The following is a 23250-nucleotide window of genomic DNA, read 5'->3' as shown; positions in this document are numbered from 1 at the left end:
CACACACACACACACACACACACACACACACACACACACACACACACTTTAGCTGGAGCACCTACAACCAAGCTGCAGACCTAGAGGCACCTGACCCAGCCCTACACACTGCAGTCTTAGGAAAGGAATTGGAGGCTGTTAGAAAGGACCTTACCAAGAGGAACACTGCGCTTTGGGAGTACAGAGCAAGGAGATGACTGTTAAACTGGAACAGTTAGATTTGGTTTCATTGAAAAGGTAACACCTGATCTGAACTGTGTGCAGAGATACAAGTTCAGGTATCTGTCTAAAATTATAACAGGGAAAAAGTTCAACCTATCACAAAGCTTTACTATCGTGACAAACTTCAACTTTACCATATTTGGAGCTTTTGCGATTCCTCCGAGGTTCTGTAATAACCACACTTATTTCCTTAGCCTCTCGGGCTGTCATTGACGTGCCTTGAATTTCGCTTGCCTTTCCTAGTAGGCGTGTCAGCTTGCAGAGGGGGCTGTGTCGACCCGTGAGCCGTGTGGTCTGCTGGGACCTCCTTGCTGTGTGAGATGCTTCTCAGAGCTTGGTGACTTCGAGCAATGAACGTTTTCATAATAGCCATGGCTTAATTTTGCAATTATGCTCAACAGTTCTATACATCTGTAAAAAGGAGATGTAGGCCATTCCCAGAAGTCAGAACTTCAGCTATTTCTGCCTTGTAATAGAGGGTTTCACTAAATCTAAATGTGTCCTTGAAGCTGAAAGGCTGCCTTTGAAGCAGTTTGGGGGGATGTGACCATTTGTAAGATCTAGAGGTGCATGTGATGTGGGCAAGTAGCCCCCCCCCCAGACCAGCGAGAGAAAGGCTCTTCAGTCCTCGTAGGCATCTTGTTGGCTACGTAGAAGGAAGTTACGGAAGGTAAATTCAGTATTGGCTTGGAGTAGAAACGACAGCTTGTGTGAAGTGGAGAACTGCAGGCACAGAGCAGTGGGCTTCTAGGACACGGGCAGCGTGAGAGGCAGTGGTCACCCTCGGCAAGCTGGGGTCTTAAGCCCCTTCTCCGTAAAGTAAGATGAACTTCTGTTTGGTTTTGTCCAGCATCCTCGTGGGTGGCTCTCCACTGAGGGAAGATACATGGCAGGTCTGAAGACTTGGGAAAACGTGGGCTGATGGCAGAGGGCGTCTTCGTACGACCCTTGCTTCTGATTCTCCGATTCCTTCAGGGTGTCCAGCCCCCTCTAGGTCTCAGGCACCATCAGTGCCTCATTGATGTGTTTCTCCCAGACACACACTCTCCGTTATCATCCAAATCCAATTCGTGATCCTCTCAACTCAGTAGAGGATCAAAAAAAAAGTGACTCCCCCCTCCACCCGCCTTACACGAGAGGAGCTCTGATGGGCAGGAGGGGGCCACCATCTCCTGACCCCGGCTTGAGCTGGAGGCCCGGGGCCTAGGCTCATGCAGGGTGTGGGTAGAGGGTGGGTCAGAGCTGGTGGCCTGCTGTCCTCCACGGCCCTGGGCGGGTGATCTGGGGCAGGTGTGCAGCCCTCCAAGGTCAACTGGTGAAGGTGCCCCGGGGACCCCTCCAGGTGCAGGGGTGTGTCCAGGTTTGAGGGGGGTGCTCCCTGGAGGGGGAGTTGGGCCTGATTTTTGTATGTCACTGGTTTTTAGGACCGGGCAGCCCAGGAAGATGTGTGAGCAGGACTTTGTGGTGCCGGGCATGCGGCCCCTGGAGGGCAAGGTTGTTGAGGACCGTGGGAGACGGGGGATCTTGGCTGAACACCTTCTGTGAACGAAAGCGTTTTTTTCCCGCCTGGAAGCAGAGGTCTACGGAAGCCATGACACGACTAAGCTCAGAAATCCTGGGTCAGGATTGGAGCTGAGCACTTGGCCCACACCCAGCCCTGGCCCATCCTTGGACCTGGGGGTGGGGTGGGTAGGGGGAAAGTGAGTGAGTTTTCAAGGAAGAACTTTCACCTGAAGTACTAGGCGGGGGCAGGCCTGCCGTGGGTGAGCCTGACGAGCCCCGGTCTTGGTTCCTGACTCACATTCTTTCATGATCCGTTCATGGTTGTGGTATGGGGCTCGCCCACTGGGTTCTGGGTGCTGAGGAGTTAGCAGACAGGCTAGGGAGCCCTGTTCTCTTGGGGCTTCTGTCTTCTGGGGGCCCGTGACAAGTGAGCACGTTCCGTCCGCGAGCAGGGTGAGGTCGGATGGTGATGCTGTGCTCTGAGGGAGGTCAGCGACTCGGTGGCGAGAGCAGTGCTGCTGAATAGGTACGATGCAGGTCTCAGCTTCCTGGTAGCCGCGCTGAAAGAGGGAAGGGTCACCTTGCTGTACAGCAGAGATTGGGACAGCATTGTGAATCAACTATATTTCAGTTAAAGAAAGAGGGAGGAGGGAGGAGAGATAAGTGACGCTGATTTCAGTGCTTAACCAGTATATCTATGTTGTCGTTTTGACATATCAGTATAAACAGAGACTTTGCATCGTCTTAGGTCTGGTATGTATGTCACACTTGGAGCACATCTCTGGACTGGGACCCATGTCAAGTATTCATTCAACACCTGGGTTCGCGGCATGGATGGGGCAGGTGCGGCATGCTGGGGGCGGTGGCATGGGCCCACTTGAGGTTGGGTGGGCACCTTTTAAACAGCATCCCATCCGTTGAGGGTGAGGAATGGTCCCTACAATGGACCTGCTTTGTTTGCTGCGGATATAACCCACACGTCGTGGTAGATTGTTTATCTCACTTCCGATGGTTCAGACAGCTTAGTTTATTCAGGCAGTCCTGTCTGGGGTCCTGTCCTGGGCATCTGGGTTGCCCTGAGGACGGGCAGTAAGAGATCCCTGTATGTTCTAGGAGGAGACAGTGGAGAAGAGAGCACAGCCGTCCTTGTGAGAAAGCTTGTAGGTCCTGTATTTTCCGCTGCTTTCCTTAATGATAAGGAATTCCACCAACGTTCACGTCTAACCTGAAAAAGTCTCCCACTGGGACAAGTCACTGGCGCTGGCAGCGTGACTGTTTTTAGCATCATTTTTGTACAGGTTTAAAGTGTTACTTTATTGAATATTGCAGCTATTAATTTCAAACTTAAGCAAGGACGTGATTGCTAAGTATAGCTTTCGTGCCACCTACTCAGCCTTTTGGCTGGATGAAACCCTACTTGTTGAATGGAATTAAAATAATTTCCATCTGAGTTTTTTCTGGTTCAGCTGCGAATCAAGGCATCGGTTTAGAGTTGGTGAGAGTGGTAGGAGCTGCTTGCAAACGCAAGGCAGACAGTCTTAGCAAGTCACCTCCCTGCCTTTGTGTATAAAAATAAGCTTTGGAGCTAATTTGAAAAAAGACAAAAGAATAATTTGTAATCCCCTATCTTCTGCCGTGTTATTTTATGTAGTTCTTTTTTATATTTAGTGTGTATTTTCTCATTCTTAAATATTTGTCAAGAGTGTATAATGGGGCTTCCCTGGTGGCGCAGTGGTTGAGAGTCCGCCTGCCGATGCAGGGGACACGGGTTCGTGCCCCAGTCCGGGAGGATCCCGCATGCCGCGGAGTGGCTGGGCCTGTGCTCCGCAACGGGAGAGGCCACAACAGTGAGAGGCCCGCGTACCGCAAAAAAAAAAAAAGAGTGTATAATGACTGTAATGTACCTTACAGCTCTTCTGTCATCAATTTAACTACAAATGACTGATGTACCATTTTCGTTATAAGTAGTGCTGGGAGATGAACATCTCTACATATTTATATGAAAATCTAAATATTACAGCATAAGTTGCTAAAAGTGAAACTATCAGGTGAAACAATCTAGGCATTTTTAATGCCTTTTAGGGCTGCCAGGTTACCTTCCAGAAACACGGCACAGATTCACATTCTTACCTACAGTGTGTGTGCCTTTCCTTCCACAATCCAACCCACGCTGGGATTTATTATACTTCTCAAGGAGTTTATTAAGTTGGCGGTAGGCATACCATTTTGACGCAAATTTTTAAAGAAAATCCATTTAAAGACACTTTTTCTATTTTTTCCCAGCCCCTCTTTGGAGCCCATGTCCTTGACCGAGGAGGGGCCAGGTGTCTTTCCGGGGCGTAGCTGAGGGGCGCCGGCGCGTGGGCCGCAGATGGTCCTCAGGGTCTGCTTGCATGAGCCGCTTGCGATGAAGCCTCATACCGAGGACTTGGTGCGTCCAGGTGCTCCAGAGCTTCGTGATGAGGTTAACACGTGTCGTTGGTAATACGTCATAGGGTCACACTGGGACTCTCCCCCCCGTGGGGGATGATTGTTCCTGATGCGAAGTCAAAGGCCGCATCCTGAAGACACCACTGTTGTCCAGCTCCTGAGTTTTGTGACGTTTCCCATGGTCTGCAGAATGTAGGAGCTCAGAAAAATGCTGTGACATTGTCTAAACTCCAAAGGATTGTAGCCGGTGTATTTCCTTCCCCAGAGGATCTGGTCCCTGGCGCATCTTTTTCAGTTACTCTGTACCAGGCCGTGAACCCTCAGCACTTGAATTCCGTGATGCAGCCTTACAGCAGCGACACGGCAAGTACTGTTTTCTTCAGCTTATTGATGACACAGTGGAAGCTCGAAGTGGTCAGGTGACTCCGTTGGAATCACACAGCTATGAATGGGGATTGAATTGACCCCAAAGCCCAAGTTGCAGAGTCCAGGCCCAGCATCCTTAAACTGGGAGGGAATGAAGCAGAGAGAAAACCAGGGTGACACTCAAAGCCACTGAGACACCAGCTCAGATGATCTCTAACTGCCACCCGCAGGCAGTCTATACCCACTGAGGACCCACGGTGGCTGGTCCCACAGCAGTGTTGTAACCCAGTTGTATTTGTCAGGTAAACGGGGGCTCAGGGTGCCTTTGAGATGTCTTGGGAGAAATATCAGAGTTGATGTTGGGCTAATTTGGAAGATGAAATGAAAATAAGTGGGTAAGAGTAAGAGCTGGATGGAGTAAGGAAGGCACTTGGGTGTGGAGAAACCTCAGAGGGGGAGGGAAAGTGCCGTGAGGAACTGCAGGAACCGCCGGGGACTAGAGTGTGAGAAGTGTGTTTAATCTTGCAATTAGGATGCAAGACAGGGAACATTCTACCCTTTGGAGGATGCGTCTGAGTGTTCAGGGAAACCAGAAAGGAGGAATCGCGAGTGTCTAATTAATGAAGAGGAAAGGCAGATGGGTGATGCGGAGGGGGTGGCTTTACGCTGCGGGGATGTTTTTTTAACCTGTAAAACTATAGCGTAATTTCTTCCCATTTACAACAGGCTTATGTCTTGGCTGCTGCTAAAAGCATCCAGAGATTTCAGTGCACGAGGCAGACAGTTGTTATGTCTACTTTAAAAATCAAACTTGTGCTCTTTCCAAAGACTTAATTTGATTTGCTCAATTTTTGTGTGTACTGGTTCTGCATTTTCTCATGTAGATTCAGATTCGGTTTAGAAATGAAATACCAGGCAGCTTGGCTTTGGGAAGCACAGAGGACCAGTGCTGTGGGCATGAGCTTCTGGTCGGGCAGCGTTTTCCTACGGTCAAGTGGAATTTTCTTATGGCTTTTGAAAGAAAATGATAGTTTTTATCACAAATCAAAAAAAAACCCCTATCATTTCTTTAAAGCTGTAAATGAGATTTTTGTGTGTTCCCTTTGAATTTGTCACATTTTCAATCTGTAATTCCTTTTTTATGATAACATAAAAATGGTTAAGATGGTAAATTTTACGTTAAGTATACCATTCAGTAGTGCTGAGTATATTCACATCCACATCCACTCCAGCCCCAGGAAACCCCCGTTCTACATTGTTTCTATGAATATGACTGCTGTAGATACTCATAAGTGGAATCATAGAGTGTTTTCTTTTTCCAACTGGTGTAATTCATTTAGGATAATGTCCTCAAGGTTTATCCATGTTAGATATATCACAACTTTTTTTTTAAGGTTGAATGCTGTTCCTTTGCACGTATATACCACATTTTGACCCATTCATCTGTGGACGGACAGCTGGGTTACTTTCATCCCTTGGCCAGTGTGAATAGTGTTACTGTGGGCACAAGTGTGCAGATATTTCTCTGAGACTCTTTCAGGTCTTGTGGATGTACACCCGGTAGTGGGGCTGCTGGATTATTATGTAGTTCTATTTTCAACTTTTTGAGTAACCTTTATACTGCTTTCCATAGCAGTCGCACCGCTTTACAGTCCCACCACTAGTGCACAGGGGTTGCAGTTTCTCTGTATCCTGACACTTCTAGTTGTGGTGCTGTGCTTTTTTGTTTTTGTTTTGTTGGTTTTTTTGATGACCATCCTAGTGGCTGCGAGGTCAGTCTCTGCTTTCTTATCTATTACAGCAAACTTTTCCTCATAGTTATGAACAAATCTTCAAGTATCATTTGAAATTCATGTACATTTGCTGCTATACTACTCGGAAGGAGAATGTTTAAGACGTCTGTGTGTCCGAGTACTGATTGCCCAAGGATATTCCAGACATGGCTCCCCTTTAGCTGTTATAACTAAATGGAGCCCTACTTCTTTACTTGGTGCAGGTATCCAGTCCTTTAAATACTGAGTTCTGCTGAGTACCAGTTGAGAACACAGAGATGAGCAGGACACGGACCCTCAAGGGGCTGAGGGTGTGGGAAGGGTGAACAGCGACAGAGGGAGGAGCCCAGGTGGGGGCGGGGGAGAGACTAACTAGGGCCATTTGCAACGGGAGGATAGAGAGGGCTCCTTGCAGATAAAGCCGGAGCTGGACTTCGGAAGGTAAGTGGTTCCCTTGCTAGTGGGGGCGTGCGTGGAGTCTGTGCACACAGGCCCACGTGAGCGGAGGGCGGCCCCCGCCTGGGGCAGGGTGGTCGGCGGGAGGGGAGGTGAAGCCGGCCTGCGGTGTGTCTGGAGCTTGGCTCCGAGCTGATGAGAGGTGGGAGCCGGTGAAGCTTCGTGTCAGGTGAGCGGACCTCTGCCGGCCGTGAGGAGATGAGGTCGCTGGTGTTGGTGAGGTGTCAGGTGAGACAGGGCTGGGCTAGGGCAGTGGTCGTCGGGATGCGGGAAGACGAGGCGGCTTTCAGAGCACTTCGCACGGTCAGCAGCCGTTTGCCCATTTCTGTGTGGCTGCTGAGGGAGAAACTTGAAGACCGCTCCCAGGTTTCTGGCTGTCGGGCCGTGGTCTGAAATCACTTTGGGAGTGGAGCTGGGGGCAGACACCACCGATTCTGTCTTGGATGTGTTGAGGTTGGTGTGTCTATGGGACAGACACGTGGTGATGCCCGAGGCTCACTTAGCAGAGGCCAGTGGTGGAGATGCGCTCCTAGGGCTCATTAGATGCAGACAGTGCTGAAAACCGTGAGCGTGGGTGAGGTGGTCTCCAAACGGGATATAAGGCAGAACAGTGGGCCTTGGGCCACACTGTTGAAGGAGCTGGAGGATGAACCCTCAGAGTTAGGGGTAGACCAAGAGGAGGGGTGAAGAAAGTAGGTAGGCATCTCCCAGGAGGAGTGGTCAGTTACTTCAGATGCAGCAAAAGAGGCTTCGAAATGCTGCTGAGTCATCTGGGTTCGGTTTTCGTGGCTGCTGGTTGTAGAAAGTCACTCAAGTTAAATGGTTAGTGAGGAAGGAATGTAAAGTATTCTTTGAAGAAGCTCAGATGGAAAGAGAAGCGGGAAAGGTGGGCAAAAGGAGGTCAGGGGAAGCTTTTTTAAAAGGATGGAGAGACTTGGGCGTATTTTAGTGGAAGGGAAGAGGTCAGTTATCATTAAAATAGTTCACATGATAAAGGGCTTGCCCTGTGTCGGCCACGTTCTGTAGCTGTACCTGAATGAACTTGCCCAGTCCCTCCTACAACCCTAGGAGATGGGGAGAGAGTTATTACTCCCAGTTTTACAGATGAGAAAACTGAGGCACACGATTAAGTGCCTCCAGGTGGCAAAGGCAGTGAGAAAGCCCCATCCGATCTGTGTGCATCTCACTGTTGCCGCAGCACTGTAAGAATGTCTCCTGGTGTTGAGGGAGGGAGAAGTTGAAGACGTAGGGCAAAGAAGGAGTAATTAATAATAGAGCTGGGATATAGAAGACCCTGGAGAGGGTGGGCTGCCATCTTTGTGGAATCGGTATTTTTTTCTTTTTGAAGAGAGAAATGAAAGATGCAAAGTTTAATCATATGGGAAAGACATTTAGGGAAAATGTACAAAATCAGAGGAGAGCCCCTAAATATAGATGGACTTGGTGCTAAAGGAGGACGCTTGAAGGATAATTTTTGTGATGAGTTTCATGCATGACTTACCTTTTCATCATCAGCAATGTCCCTGGCCCCTGCATCGACTTGAAACCCACTTTCTGCCTATCATGGTCCTGTTCTCTGTAGGAACAGTGGTTTTGATTTCTCCTGCTGTACGTAGTGGTCCTTTGATTCATATTTATGGGTTAATTGGCTTCTTTACTCAGGATTTGATCTGCCATTGAGGCTGTGGCACTGTGATTTTTAACTTTTTATTTTATATTGGAGTATAGTTGATTAACAATGTTAGTTTCAGGTGCACAGCACAGTGTGGCACTTAATTTAAACGGTTGTATCAAGAAGAACCTACTGGGTTTTTCTGGAGTCTAGTGACACTTGCTGAGAAATCTTATGTTCGGAGTATATTGAAATCATCGTGACACGGTTTAATATTACACATTTTAAATACTAAGACTTATACCCTCTGATGACCCTGATTTGGTGGGGAAGAGAAGGAGATGCCTGTCTATGACTTACTGTGCCCCACACGCCTGCCCAACTGGACCACGGGGTGCTTGCTGTAGGAGCGTGTCCGTAATGGGCAAATAGAAATCTCAATTCCATATGGCATGAAAGCTCCCAGGTAAGATACTAGTACTATTTATTTATGAGATTACCCTGTGAGCTGTAATTCACATCCTTGGCCAATCAAATGGAAAAATGAATCACTGCAAGTAGTGTTTTATTTTGAACCCATTAAAGCAATTTAAGTGAAAGTTTTCCAGGTACGCATACCCAGCTCTCTGCAGGAGGGCGAATGCAGGTGTCAGAGTATCTGTATGAATGCTCTTGGTGAGCGAAGGCATACAGTAAGCAGCAGCTGTAAATCCATTTATGAACCATTCAAATAATAGAACTTTGCAGCATGATGCTAGTTTCCCATAATATTTAAAAAACAAATCAGGTTTAAATGGAATGCAGGGAGAAATGGGGCTGTGTAAATTCGAATAAGTACTAATTGGACTCAGAAGATTCCCTTATTTATTGTGCAAGTTGTTGAATTTCCGTTACTCAAATAGAAAATGAGGTGTAGTCCAGAGAAAAGTCCTTTGCTTATGCTCTGTGGTGTAAGGATTGCTGTGGCTTTTCCGAGGCTACGTGCACAGTGCGGGAGGGATTGTAAAAGTCAGCTGGCTGTGCTTGTATTTTAAGCAAGGCTGCAGGCAAGCACCACACTTGCTGTTCACCCTGAATTCGGACTCTTAGGCCCCGTCTGCTCCGTGCACTCACGTGCTGGAGGCCTGGAGGGAAAGCGATGGGTATTAACTTAGTTACAGTGCCCTGCATAGGACTTGGTACCGAGATGCCCAGGAACTGTTTGGTGGTGGTTTTCACTTTGTCCTGCTAGAAAAGCCTCTGCAGAAAACCCTCTGGCCTATATATCATCATCTTTCAAGTAATCCCGGCAAGGTAGCTGCTTCCTAATCTCGACTTTTCCAGAAAAGGCAAAAATCTAAAAGAACTTCTCGGGGCTTCCCTGGTGGTGCAGTGGTTGAGAATCCGCCTGCCAGTGCAGGGGACATGGGTTCAAGCCCTGGTCAGGGAAGATCCCACACGCTGCGGAGAGACTAAGCCGTGCGCCACAACTACTGAGCCCGGGTGCTGCAACTACTGAAGCCCATGCGCCTGGAGCCTGTGCTCCGCAACAGGAGAAGCCACCGCAGTGAGAAGCCTGGGCACCACAACCAAGAGTAACCCCCTCTCGCTGCAACCAGAGAAAAGCCCGCACACGGCAATGAAAACCCAATGCAGCCAAAAATAAATAAATTTATTTAAAAAAAAATAAAAACTTCCTTTGATGGGTTGCAGCACTAAACTGCCGACGGTGCCAGGGGCGATTGTGTAATCGTCTTAGTGTCTGTCTGCGTCTTCCAGTTCTTGTTCGTCTTTTACTTATGTATGTTTGGCAGGCCACAGTTCCCAGGCTGCTGGAGGTTAGCTGCAGTTTTGTCCTCCACAGCAGTAACGCTGGGGAATTGCCGAGACCTGTTTGCCCTGTTATCACTGCCCCTATATCACAGGAGCTGGCAGGCCTCCTTCGTGCAACTGAAACCCATCTTCCTGGAATTTCAGCTCATCCATTTCTCCACCATCAGGCAGGAGGGAAGGTGGAGAACAGCAGTCGTTCCCGCGTTGGTCTTTGGTTACTTTGTGAAGAGGAATTCGAAGCACACTTTGCAGAGATGTGTATGAGGCAGGTGTGAGGGTGAAGAGCCACGGAGGTCTCTCAGCTGGCACCCCAGGGCCCTAAGGCGTCATTACCGAAGTCCCTGGTCCTCCTGCTCGCTTCGGTTTTCCCTGACGTGGCCCATAGCCGTGGTGATGAGCGTTGGTGCTGCTGTCCTTGGATTTTACACGTGGACCATCCTCTGTTGCGATGTTTTCTGGATCAGGTCCAGCGGTCGTTTCACATGGGAAACATCTGCCTACATTTAGTGTCACCACTAGATCTTCCAGCATCAGTGTTCTGTTACTGCATATTCATTTATAATAGGGGAGAGAAGACACACAACCCTCTGTAATTGCTATTTGAATTTCACAGTTAGAGTAGACATTTAAAGATTTAGTTAGCTTTAAAATGTAAATTTAGAAGTTCCTGGTAGGCGAAGCATATTTCTGTAAGGATTTGTAATCTAATAATTCAACCCCTGCTCCTTTGAATGTAAAATTAATCCTTCCCAATAGGTACTAATGCCTGAATGGGAGAAGGTTGAACGTTCTTGGCAGATGGCTTTTCATTAGCATTTTTTTTTTTTTACTTGAAAAAGTTGAGTATTTTGGTGGGAGAAAATACGCATTGCTGGGCCATGCCAGGTCTTCTGTGGCCGTGTTCCTATTGCTGGGTTTCAGGGCTTCCTGTGGACAGTATTACAGTTGGTATGGAGGAACACTGGCATACATTATTCTCACCTCTCTACCAAAAAAAAAAAATGGCTTCCTTCCCTTCTCTCCAGCCAGCTGTCAGATTTGAATGCCAGCCCTAGTTTCCTCTGTCAGACGCTGAGTTAGCGGGTGAGTGAGAGCTGGCAGAAGCCCGTTGTGGTTTCCAATCACCAGACACACCCAAAAAACCCTCGCTGCAGATGTCTAAGAAAACTGAGATATTTGCCTCTGGGTTTCAGTACACTGATCTTTTTTTTTTTTTTTTTTGCTCCTTTTGACTACAGATCTCCCATTAAGAAAGAAAAGCAACATTGAATTAAAAATGATTCCTTGATGGGATATAGTCTCTTAACTAGTATGATTTGCCCAAAAGAACTCGGTTACTTTCAGATACTTTGTATCAGTAAAAGTGGCAGCATCTGTACAATGGTGGGGGGGGGGGATGAGGCTCTGAACAAAAGACTCTTGTCTGGGTCACCTCAGGGTATGGCTGGAATCCCAAGTACAACTGGCTTCCAGGTGGCTAATTACCACTTTCTCGATCACGCCTGGAAGATATGCAGATTCTCTTGCCAGGAGTCCCTGGCGAGGCTGAGGACGCTGAACCTTTGTAGAGCTTTTCTGGGGTTTTCAATGTCATAGAAAAGATGTTGGTGGATTCGAATCTGTTGTGCTGAAGTTGGGCATGAATCTGACAGTTAAAATGTCAGATTTGAAAAACACGTTTGATCCTTTGGACGGATTTCTGTCGTTGGCTGGAGCCTGATACCAAAGGGGTCAAAGTAAAGATTCTCCGCCTTCACTCTGGTCCACTCGTTTCGCGTCCCCTGCGTCATCCGCCAAATGAGAGGGGGCAGAGCTCGATGAGGATTTTCGTCCTGTGTCTGCTTCTGACTGTGCATTCTTGGCAGCTTCATCTGTGGTAGACACTTTATTTCCAGGAAATCTAATTTCAAGACTGAAAGCCTTTCCCAGGTCGCCTCTAGACAGTCTTCCTGGCTTTGCAAGTGGAAGCCTGGGTGTTAATGTTTCCACCGTTGTGTAGACTCAGTGACACTCACCTTGTACGTGTCCAGTGGGCATCCTGTTGAAGTCTTGAGTTGAATGTGTGACTTGTGGCCTTACGTTATCTCTGTTCATTTGTTTTATCCCCCTACCTATTCATTTGGACCCAAACATGTCCCAGGAATGGTTAGACTTCGAATCAATGCAGTTTGTATATACACATTTGAAGGTGGTATGATTCTGCTACTGAGAATATTTTGCATTTCTTGTTTAAAAAAAAAAGTTCTTCCTTACAGTTAAATGAGCATGTTAGCAAAAGTGTTGCATTTTACGATACATTAACAGAATTTTACTATTAATATGCCAAGGATTATGGTGTTCCTTCTTGAACATTGCAAGCAGCGTTTGAGGTCTGTCTTGAACACAGGTTGTACACTTGCGTGTGTTTCTTAGGAATAGGCAGTGGGTAAGCAGCTCAAAATCGTTGTTTTAAAAGCTTAAATTCATTTTGAAGTGGGCTGGATAAGGGTTTAAGCATTTATCTCATTTGCTGTTAGAATGACCCATGACACTAAGAAGGTTATGCTCACTTATGTATTATGAAAATTGGCATTGACATTAATTCACTTTCTGTACCTCTTTTATGGTAGATGAATAATATACAGAATAAAAGATTTACTGGGAAACATGCTGTAATCAAAATAGACTGTTAAAAGCAACTGCAGGTTGATGACATGTTATTTGCAGGTAAACTTGAAATTATGCAAGAAGAAAAATACTGGGAAGGAAAACAATTTCAGCCCGATTATTCAGTGTTTAAAAGCCCTAGCTCTGAGATTATGTTGACTACATTCCATTGATCGATTGTTAGTACCTTTATAATGGTGAGATTTATTCAGATCTTTAAGGCAGCACTTTATGCCGATGGTCGTCAAACGTTTTAATATAAGTTGAGCTTTGAAAACTGGCTTGTAAAAACGAGAGAACACACTGATTCCCTGCCAGCTCATCATTTGGATCAACGATTTAAAATGCAGCTTGTGGGGGACTTCCCTAGCGGTCGAGCAGTTAAGAATCTGACTTCAGTGCAGGCGGCGTGGGATCGATCCCTGGTCGGGGAACTAAGATCCCACATGCCACGGGGCAACTGAAACTAAGCCCGCGCGCTCTAGAGCCCATGCACCACTAGAAAAACCTGCGTGCTGCAACTAAGACCCAATGCAGCCAAATAAATAAAAGTTAAAAAAAAAAAAAAATGCAGCTTGGGTGTTTCATACCAGATACGTGTTTGAATGTGCCCATCCAAATGAGGACATCCTGACCCACAGCTTGTTCCCTTATTATGCGTTTTTTGGTTTATCTGGTTTTTAAAAAATTGGTTTTAGACTTACTACATCCATTCTTAGTGAAAACATTCATTTTGCCTTCATCAGTGATTAGGGCTGGAGAAAGAGAAGGTCAAATACAAAGCAGTTCATTTGCTTCTTGTTGGTTTGATGTGGGGGAAGTCTAGCACTTTTCATTGAGGGTGTGTAGTATATGACAGTTACCAGAAAACCTTGATTTTTGGTAAGTTTTTGACTTACCACTTAAGTTATGGCTGGAGCAAGTTTAGAAAGCATTTTGAGGTCCACTTGTGAAATATGAACACTCAAGAAATATGGGAGGGGGGAGATGGGGTAAGAAAGGCTCAAGGGTTTGTTTTTTCCCTGTTCTCCTCTGCTTCGTTGGTCGAAAATCTAGGATGCTTCTCTAGACCTCAAGGGGTGCCATGCTGGTCGTCTTTCTCTGTTGCATTCAGGCAGGTAACACCTTCATCTTGATATCCTATTGATACTGTTCTATTGAGGAATGAAAAATTTTAATAAAGATTATTCCTCTTTCTAGGGAAGGGAAAACTTAGGAAATGTCTCATGCCTGCTTTAGTATATGCAATAGCCCTAGACAGTGTATTCTCTTTTCCTTCAGGTGTATTTGGGACTACTAGAAATTATTTGCATCTCAGAAAGTTAAATATTTGAGAATAAGTGTGTATTTAGATGTTTGCTCTACAGTTTTTTTCCTTTAAAATTTTTATATTGGAGTATAGTTGAATCACAGTGTTCTAGTAGTTTCAGGTGTACAGCCAAGTGGTTCAGTTATACACACACATGTATCTGTTATTTTTCAGATTCCTTTTCCATTTAGGTTATTGCAGAACATTGAACAGAAGAACCCTAACCCTGACGAGATGAAATCCAAAGTCCTTAGTCTTCTGAGAGTTCCAGATGGAAACTGGATTCAGTTGGCACATCCTACCAGTCAGTCTACCATGCTCTGTGTTCCTTCCTTTGCTTTTTTTAATTCCTTCCTTCAACTCACGGGTACTATCCGCGTGCCTCCCTCGGTGCCATCAGCCTGTAGGGGTGCGAGGGCAGCATCCCCTAGTCCCCTCCACAAAGCTTCCTAGTGTTGTATGAGTGTATTTCTGCTTTGGGAGTCTCCTAGTTTTGTAGGAGACACCAAGAAGGAATTCTTTAAAAATCACCGAATCATATCTATCCATCATCGGAGGATTTTTCTTTATATGAGGACTATTTTTATATTATGTATGTTGTGAGCATTGCCAAAAGACCTCCAGTATAATTTAACAACTTCTAAGTAAATTCACAGATGGAGACTCAGAAGTGGCTAGTCTGTAACTTTGTCACTGAAAACTGTACTAAGTTTTTCATTTTCCTGGTTTGAAGGACAGTTTATAATTGCTAAGACTGAAGTACCCTAGTACAAGGACACAGTTTCCTGACCTTTTAAAAAAGTTGATACGTTGCTATTCTTGGGTTCTGAGAGCAGTTGTATAAATTTCGTTCCAATTCATCAGCATTTTTGAGTAGTTGAACTCTTGAACTGGAGCAGAAAACGACTTCCTCAGCTGCGTTCTCCTCTGGACTTGGGGTTTTCTGTTTTCCTTGGCTGAGAGATGCTTCTGCCTCTTACTGAGGCCAAGGGAGCTGGTCTACGTATAGGGTTAGTGTTTTCTGTGTTTGATTATTGTTGGTCGTTCAAGAATCCTGAAATCCTTAAAAATGAGCAAGCTTGTTCTTTTTAGATACGATTAGACATTTAAAGATTAGTTATGGCCTTACTGTAAAAATAGAAAGTGAAAAACGGTCTGGAAGTTCATTTAGTTTTCTTGCCCCCTGCACTGGTGGTGCTCAAAGGATGGTCTGTGGATCCCTGGGGATCTATACGAAGTTTTCCGATGGTCTTCAAGGTCAAGCTTACTTTCTTGGTAAAACTAAGGGTTTTTTTTGTTATTCTTTTTTTTTTTTTTTTTTTTTGCTGTTTAGTGGCATTGGTATTTGTCCCGATGGTGCACAAGCAGTGGTGGCAAGACTGCTGGTGCTTTGGTGTGAGACTGCCCTGGGCCAGCCCTGGGGTGAAATCCACCTCCATGTGCTTGTGGGGATTACAAAAAACAGCTCCGCTCAGCAATGTCCTCAGTGAAGCAGTAGACATTAACTTTATTAAAGTTTAGCTCTTTCCTTGCTGTTTTTCGATACTGTGACAAAGTGGGCAGTGCGTGGAAAGCACCTCTGCTGCATGCTGACGGGTGGTGGCTTTAAGAAAAAACGTGCAGTTTGTTACCAGCTTAACTAACAGCTTTTCTCATGGGACATCACCCTGTACTTAAAAGTGACAGATCAGTTATTCACACTTGGGTGTTTGTCGCTCGTTTTCCTTAAAATGAAGTTAGGCTGTCACTTCAAGGAGTAACTGATTGGATTTACCCTGAGCCCAGGAAGTTTGAGAACTGCTGCTCTGGGAGGGTTTGGGGATCCCCACCAGGAACTCGACGGCTCCCTGAGCTGCTGCAGGTGCCCTGGTCTGAGCCACGCTCTCTCTGCTTCCTGGTGCCCTTACCGTCTGAACTGGCTGAGCACACCTTATCTTAGTGGCAAGATGATGGATGATTTTGTGTTTGGGTTAATTTATGAAAATGCCACCCCCCTCCCTTTTCCTGGCTACACACGTGTACATAACCAGGGAAGTTTGTTTGCTAACTTACTAAGTAATTACTAAGTAATGTGACCAGCTTGGCAGTGATTCTAGTCTCCCAGCGCCTTTGCTACCAATTCTGTTTTTTCTGTTGATGGGTGACAGTGTGATTCAAGCAGATGATACAGTTCGTGGACACCAGGCATTGTACTAACAAGTAGAACACGTAGGGAGCTGATTTAATACATTGTTGACATAGTATGAAGCCACTGAAAATTGTTTTTAAAGACGAGTTAGTGACATAGTTAATAAGAAAATGGCAGGGCACAGATGTCAATATAAATAGACCACGAAGTACCCAGGAAGAAGACCGGGCGGAGGAGACACACCGACGCGCCGGCGCTTCTCTCTGGTGCTGGCCTCACATTTTCCGAATTCTCTAAAATGACATTGGATTATTTTTATAATCAGCAGTGTAAATAAACTTGTTTAAAGGCCAACTTGTCTGTATCTTGTAGTGAAGTCCATATAATTTCTGCTGACTTTAAATTCAGCAATATTTGTATTTAAGCATGACTGAGAAAAGATGCTGTCGCTTAAATTTTGTTGTGATTTTCATTTAGAAAAGAGCAAGGTGGAAAAGCACCTCCTACGGATTTTCCTCCTCAAAGAGCAAGTGAGTCAGATTAGCGCCAGGCGGATGCTGGCTTGGCTCACATGTGAAGGGGGGACGCCCTTTGTAATTTCCGTGACCCGTCAGAGATTAGAAGCTTGCTGTAAAGTGGCGGTTTACCTCCACTTGCTCAGCTGTAAATTATTAACTTTTGGCCCAAAGGTATCCCTGAAGAGTCCTAAGTTATTCATTCAGGAATACCTTTGTCAGAGGTTTTAAAAACAAACCACCGGATTACTTTCTTTTTCGCGATACGCGGGCCTCTTACTGCTGTGGCCTCTCCCGTTGCGGAGCACAGGCTCCGGACGCGCAGGCTCAGCGGCCATGGCTCACGGGCCCAGCCGCTCCGCGGCATGTGGGATCTTCCCGGACCGGGGCACGAACCCGCGTCCCCTGCATCGGCAGGCGGACTCCCAACCGCTGCGCCACCCGGGAAGCCCTTTTTCTTTTTTAAATTAACAACTTTTTTGTTTTTACCAAGCCGCAAGGCATGTGGGATCTTAGTTCCCTGATTAGGGATTGAACCCGTGCCCCTTGCATTGGAAGTACGGAGTCGTAACCACTGGACCGCTGCGTAAGTCCCCCACCAGATTTCTAAGAGCACTCTTTTTTTTTTTTTTTAACATCTTTATTGGAGTATAATTGCTTTACAATGGTCTGTTAGTTTCTGCTTTATAACAAAGTGAATCAGTTATACATATGTTCCCATATCTCTTCCCTCTTGTATCTCCCTCCCACCCTCCCTATCCCACCCCTCTAGGTGGTCACAAAGCACCGAGCTGATCTCCCTGTGCTATGCGGCTGCTTCCCACTAGCTATCTATTTTATTTTTGGTAGTGTATATATGTCCATGCCACTTTCTCACTTTGTCACAGCTTACCCTTCCCCCTCCCCATATCCTCAAGTCCATTCTCTAGTAGGTCTGTGTCTTTATTCCCGTCTTACCCCTAGGTTCTTCACGACATTTTTTTTTCTTAGATTCCATATATATGTGTCAGCATACGGTATTTGCTTTTCTCTTTCTGACTTACTTCACTCTGTATGACAGATTCTAGGTCCATCCACCTCATTACAAATAGCTCAATTTCGTTTCTTTTTATGGCTGAGTAATATTCCATTGTATATACGTGCCACATCTTCTTTATCCATTCATCTGTTGATGGACATTCAGGTTGCTTCCATGACCTGGCTATTGTAAATAGTGCTGTGATGAACATTGTGGTACATGACTCTTTTTGAATTATGGTTTTCTCAGGGTATATGCCCAGTAGTGGGATTGCTGGGTCATATGGTAGTTCTATTTGTAGATATTTAAGGAACCTCCATACTGTTCTGCATAGTGGCTGTACCAATTCACTTTCCCACCAGCAGTGCAAGAGTGTTCCCTTTTCTCCACACCCTCTCCAGCATTTATTGTTTCCAGATTTTTTGATGATGGCCATTCTGACAGGTGTGAGATGATATCTCATTGTAGTTTTGATTTGCATTTGTCTAATGATTAATGATGTTGAGCATTCTTTCAAGTGTTTGTTGGCCGTCTGTATATCTTCTTTGGAGAAATGTCTATTTAGTTTTTCTGCCCATTTTTGGACTGGGTTGTTTGTTTTTTGTTGTTGAGCTGCATGAGCTGCTTGTAAATTTTGGAGATTAATCCTTTGTCACTTGCTTCATTTGCAAATATTTTCTCCCATTCTGAGGGTTGTCTTTTTGTCTTGTTTATGGTTTCCTTTGCTGTGCAAAAGCTTTTAAGTTTCATTAGGTCCCATTTGTTTATTTTTATTTCCATTTCTCTAGGAGGTGGGTCAAAAAGGATCTTGCTTGTCATAGAGTGTTCTGCCTATGTTTTCCTCTAAGGGTTTGATAGTTTCTGGCCTTACATTTTGGTCTTTAATCCGTTCTGAGCTTATTTTTGTGTATGGTGTTAGGGAGTGTTCTAATCTCATACTTTTACATGTACCTGTCCAGTTTTCCCAGCACCACTTATTGAAGAGGCTGTCCTTTTTTCACTGTATATTCCCGCCTCCTTTATCAAAGATAAGGTGACCATATGTGCGTAGGTTTATCTCTGGGCTTTCTATCCTGTTCCATTGATCTATATTTCTGTTTCTGTGCCAGTACCATACTGTCTTGATTACTGTAGCTTTGTAATATAGTCTGATGTCAGGTAGCCTGATTCCTCCAGCCCTGTTTTTCATTCTCAAGATTGCTTGGGCTATTCGGGGTCTTTTGTGTTTCCATACAAATTGTGAAATTTTTTGTTCTAGTTCTGTGAAAAATGCCAGTGGTAGTTTGATAGGGATTGCATTGAATCTGTAGATTGCTTTGGGTAGTAGAGTCATTTTCACAATGTTGATTCTTCCAATCCAAGAACATGGTATATTTCTCTATCTATTTGTATCTTTAATTTCTTTCATCAGTGTCTTATAATTATCTGCATACAGGTCTTTTGTCTCCTTAGGTAGGTTTATTCCTAGATATTTTATTCTTTTTGTTGCAATGGTAAATGGGAGTGTTTTCTTGATTTCACTTTCAGATTTTTCATCATCATTGTATAGGAATGCCAGAGATTTCTGTGCATTAATTTTGTATCCTGCTACTTTACCAAATTCATTGATTAGCTCTAGTAGTTTTCTGGTAGCATCTTTAGGATTCTCTATGTATAGTATCATGTCATCTGCAAACAGTGACAGCTTTATTTCTTCTTTTCCGACCTGGATTCCTTTTATTTCCTTTTCTTCTCTGACTGCTGTGGCTAAAACTTCCAAAACTATGTTGAATAAGAGTGGTGAGAGTGGGCAACCTTGTCTTGTTCCGGTGGACAAGTGGAAATGCTTTCAGTTTTTCACCATTGAGGACAATGTTGGCTGTGGGTTTGTCATATATGGCCTTTATTATGTTGAGGAAAGTTCCCTCTTTGCCTACCTTCTGCAGGGTGTTTATGATAAATGGGTGTTGAATTTTGTCGAAAGCTTTCTCTGCATCTATTGAGATGATCATATGGTTTTTCTCCTTCAATTTGTTAATATATGGTGTATCATGTTGATTGATTTGCGTATACTGAAGAATCCTTGCATTCCTGGAATAAACCCCACTTGATCGTGGTGTATGATCCTTTTAATGTGCTGTTGGATTCTGTTTGCTCGTATTTTGTTGAGGATTTATGCATCTATGTTCATCAGTGATATTGGCCTGTAGTTTTGTCTGTGACATCCTTGTCTGGTTTCAGTATCAGGGTGATGGTGGCCTCGTAGAATGAGTTTGGGAGTGTTCCTCCCTCTGTTATATTTTGGAAGAGTTTGAGAAGGATAGGTGTTAGCTCTTCTCTAAATGTTTGATAGAATTTGCTTGTGAAGCCATCTGGTCCTGGGCTTTTGCTTGTTGGAAGATTTTTAATCACAGTTTCAATTTCTGTGCTTGTGATGGGTCTGTTCGTATTTTCTATTTCTTCCTGATTCAGTCTTGGCAGGTTGTGCATTTCTGAGAATTTGTCCATTTCTTCCAGGTTGTCCATTTTATTGGCATAGAGTCGCTTGTAGTAAACTCTCATGATCTTTTGTATTTCTGCAGTGACACTTGTTACTTCTCCTTTTTCATTTCTAATTCTACTGATTTGGGAGTCTTCTCCCTGTTCTTCTTGATGAGTCTGGCTAATGGTTTATCAATTTTGTTTATCTTCTCAAAGAACCAGCTTTTAGTTTTATTGATCTGTGCTATCGTTTCCTTCATTTATTTCTGATCTGATCTTTATGATTTCTTCCCTTCTGCTAACTTTGGGGTTTTCTTGTTCTTCTTTCTCTAATTGCTTTAGGTTCAAGGTTAGGTTGTTTAATTGCTTTAGGTGCAAGGTTAGGTTGTTTATTCGAGATATTTCCTGTTGCTTAAGGTAGGATTGTATTGCTATAAACTTCCCTCTTAGAACTGCTTTTGCTGCATCCCATAGGTTTTGGGTCGTCATGTCTCCATTGTCATGTTTCTAGGTATTTTTTGATTTCCTCTTTGATTTCTTCAGTGATCACTTCGTTATTAACTAGTATATTGTTTAGCCTTCATGGGTTTGTATTTTTTACCGATCTTTTCCTGTAATTGATACCTAGTCTCATAGTGTTGTGGTCAGAAAAGATACTTGATACAGTTTCAGTTTTCTTAAATTTACCAAGGCTTGATTTGTGACCCAAGATATGATCTATCCTGGAGAATGTTCCATGAGCACTTGAGAAAAATGTATATATTCTGTTGTTTTTGGATGGAATGTCCTATAAATATCAATTAAGTCTATCTTGTTTAATGTGTTATTTAAAGCTTGTTTCCTTATTTTCATTTTGCATGATCTGTCCATTGGTGAAAGTGGGGTGTTAAAATCCCCTACTATGAATGTGTTACTGTCGATTTCCCCTTTTATGGCTGTTAGTATTTCCCTTATGTATTGAGGTGCTCCTATGTTGGGTGCATGAATATTTACAATTGTTATATTTTCTTCTTGGATCATTCCCTTGATCATTATGTAGTGTCCTTTGTCTGTTGTAATAGTCTTTATTTTAAAGTCTGTTTTGTCTGATATGAGTATTGCTACTCCAGCTTTCTTTTGATTTCCATTTGTATGGAATATCTTTTTCCATCCCCTCACTTTCAGTCTGTATCTGTTCCTAGGTCTGAAGTGGGTCTCCTGTAGACAGCATATATATGGGTCTTGTTTTTGTATCCATTCAGCCAGTCTGTGTGTTTTGGTTGGAGCATTTAATCCATTTATATTTAAGGTAATTATTGATATGTATGTTCCTATTCCCATTTTCTTAATTGTTTTGGGTTTGTTATTGTAGGTCTTTCCCTTCTCTTGTGTTTCTTGCCTAGAGAAGTTCCTTTAGCATTTGTTGTAAAGCTGGTTTGGTGGTGCTGAACTCTCAGCTTTTCTTTGTAAAGATTTTAATTTCTCCATCAAGCAGCCCCTTAGCACAGGGAGATCAGCTCGGTGCTTTGTGACCACCTGGAGGGGTGGGATAGGGAGGGTGGGAGGGAGGGAGACGCAAGAGGGAAGAGATATGGGTACATATGTATATGTATAACTGATTCACTTTGTTATAAAGCAGAAACTAACACACCATTGTAAAGCAATTATACTCCAATAAAGATTAAAAAAAAGATTTTAATTTCTCCATCAGATCTGAACTGAGATCCTTGCTGGGTAGAGTAATCTTGGTTGTACGTTTTTCTCCTTCATCACTTTAAATATGTCCTGCCACTCTGTTCTGGCTTGCAGAGTTTCTGCTGAAAGATCAGCCGTTAACCTTATGGGGATTCCCTTGTATGTTACTTGTTTTTCCTTTGCTGCTTTAATATGTTTTCTTTGTATGTAATTTTGACAGTTTGATTAATATGTGTCTTGGCATGTTTCTCCTTGGATTTATCCTGTATGGGACTCTCTGTGTTTCCTGGACTTGATTAACTATTTCCTTTCCCATATTAGGGAAGTTTTCAACTATAATCTCTTCAAATATTTTCTCAGTCCCTTTTTTCTCTCTTCTTCTGGAACCCCTATAATTCGAATGTTGGTGTGTTTAATGTTTCCCAGAGGTCTCTGAGAGTGTCCTCAGTTCTTTTCATTCTTTTTTGTTTATTCTGGTCTGCAGTAGTTATTTCCACTATTTTATCTTCCAGGTCACTTATCCGTTCTTCTGCCTCAGTTGTTCTGCTATTGATCCCATCTAGAGTATTTTTAATTCCATTTATTGTGTTGTTCATCGTTGCTTGTTTCATCTTTAGTTCTTCTAGGTCCTTGTTAAATGTTTCTTGCATTTTGTCTATTCTGTTTCCAAGATTTTGGATCATCTTTACTTTCATTATTCTGAATTCTTTTTCAGGTAGACTGCCTATATTTCCTTTTCATTTGTTAGGTCTGGTGGGTTTTTATCTTGCTTCTTCATCTGCTGTGTGTTTCTCTGTCGTCTTATTTTGCTTATCTGACTGTGTCTGGGGTCTCCTTTTTGCAGGCTGCAGGTTCGTAGTTCCCGTTGTTTTTGGTGTCTGTCCCCCGTGGCTAAAGTTGGTTCAGTGGGTTGTGTAGGCTTCCTGGTGGAGGGGACTAGTGCCTGTGTTCTGGTGGATGAGGCTGGATCTTGTCTTTATGGTGGGCAGGTCTACGTCTAGTGGTGTGTTTTGGGGTGTCTGTGGCCTTATGATTTTAGGCAGCCTTTTTGCTAATGGGTGGGGTTGTGTTCCTGTCTTGCTAGTTGTTTGGCATAGGATGTCCAGCCCTGTAGCTTGCTGGTCGTTGAGTGAAGCTGGGTGCTGGTGTTGAGATGGAGATCTCTGGGAGATTTTCGCTGTTTGATATTACGTGGAGCTGGGAGTTCTCTTGTGGACCAGTGTCCTGAAGTTGGCTCTCCCACCTCAGAGGCACAGCTCTGACCCCTGGCTGCAGCACCAAGAGCCTTTCATCCACACGGCTCAGAAGAAAAGGGAGAAAAAGTAGA

At 44.3% G+C, this 23250-nt stretch overlaps 1 protein-coding gene across 4 annotated transcripts in view; it reads left to right on the top strand.

Annotated features, from left to right (window-relative positions):
• The window catches only part of PRKCA (protein kinase C alpha), a 363240-nt gene that overhangs the window by 65161 nt on the left and 274829 nt on the right, over positions 1-23250 (top strand). The window contains exon 3 of one of the 4 annotated variants that reach the window (XM_027080428.1): positions 14303-14432. The exons of the other annotated variants lie outside the window; for them this stretch is intronic. Within the exon in view, the coding sequence (XP_026936229.1) occupies positions 14363-14432 (70 nt within the window). The 5' untranslated portion in view covers positions 14303-14362. The remainder of the gene's footprint in view (positions 1-14302; positions 14433-23250) is intronic. 4 annotated transcript variants of the gene reach the window in all.

This window comes from Aethalodelphis obliquidens, unplaced genomic scaffold (genome assembly GCF_003676395.1).
Source record: "Aethalodelphis obliquidens isolate GAN/ISIS:26980383/991018 unplaced genomic scaffold, ASM367639v1 scaffold44, whole genome shotgun sequence".
NCBI classification, from domain to species: Eukaryota; Metazoa; Chordata; class Mammalia; order Artiodactyla; family Delphinidae; genus Aethalodelphis; species Aethalodelphis obliquidens.
The sequence above is the reverse complement of the archived record's forward strand: the minus strand, read 5'-3'. Positions and strand labels throughout refer to the sequence as shown.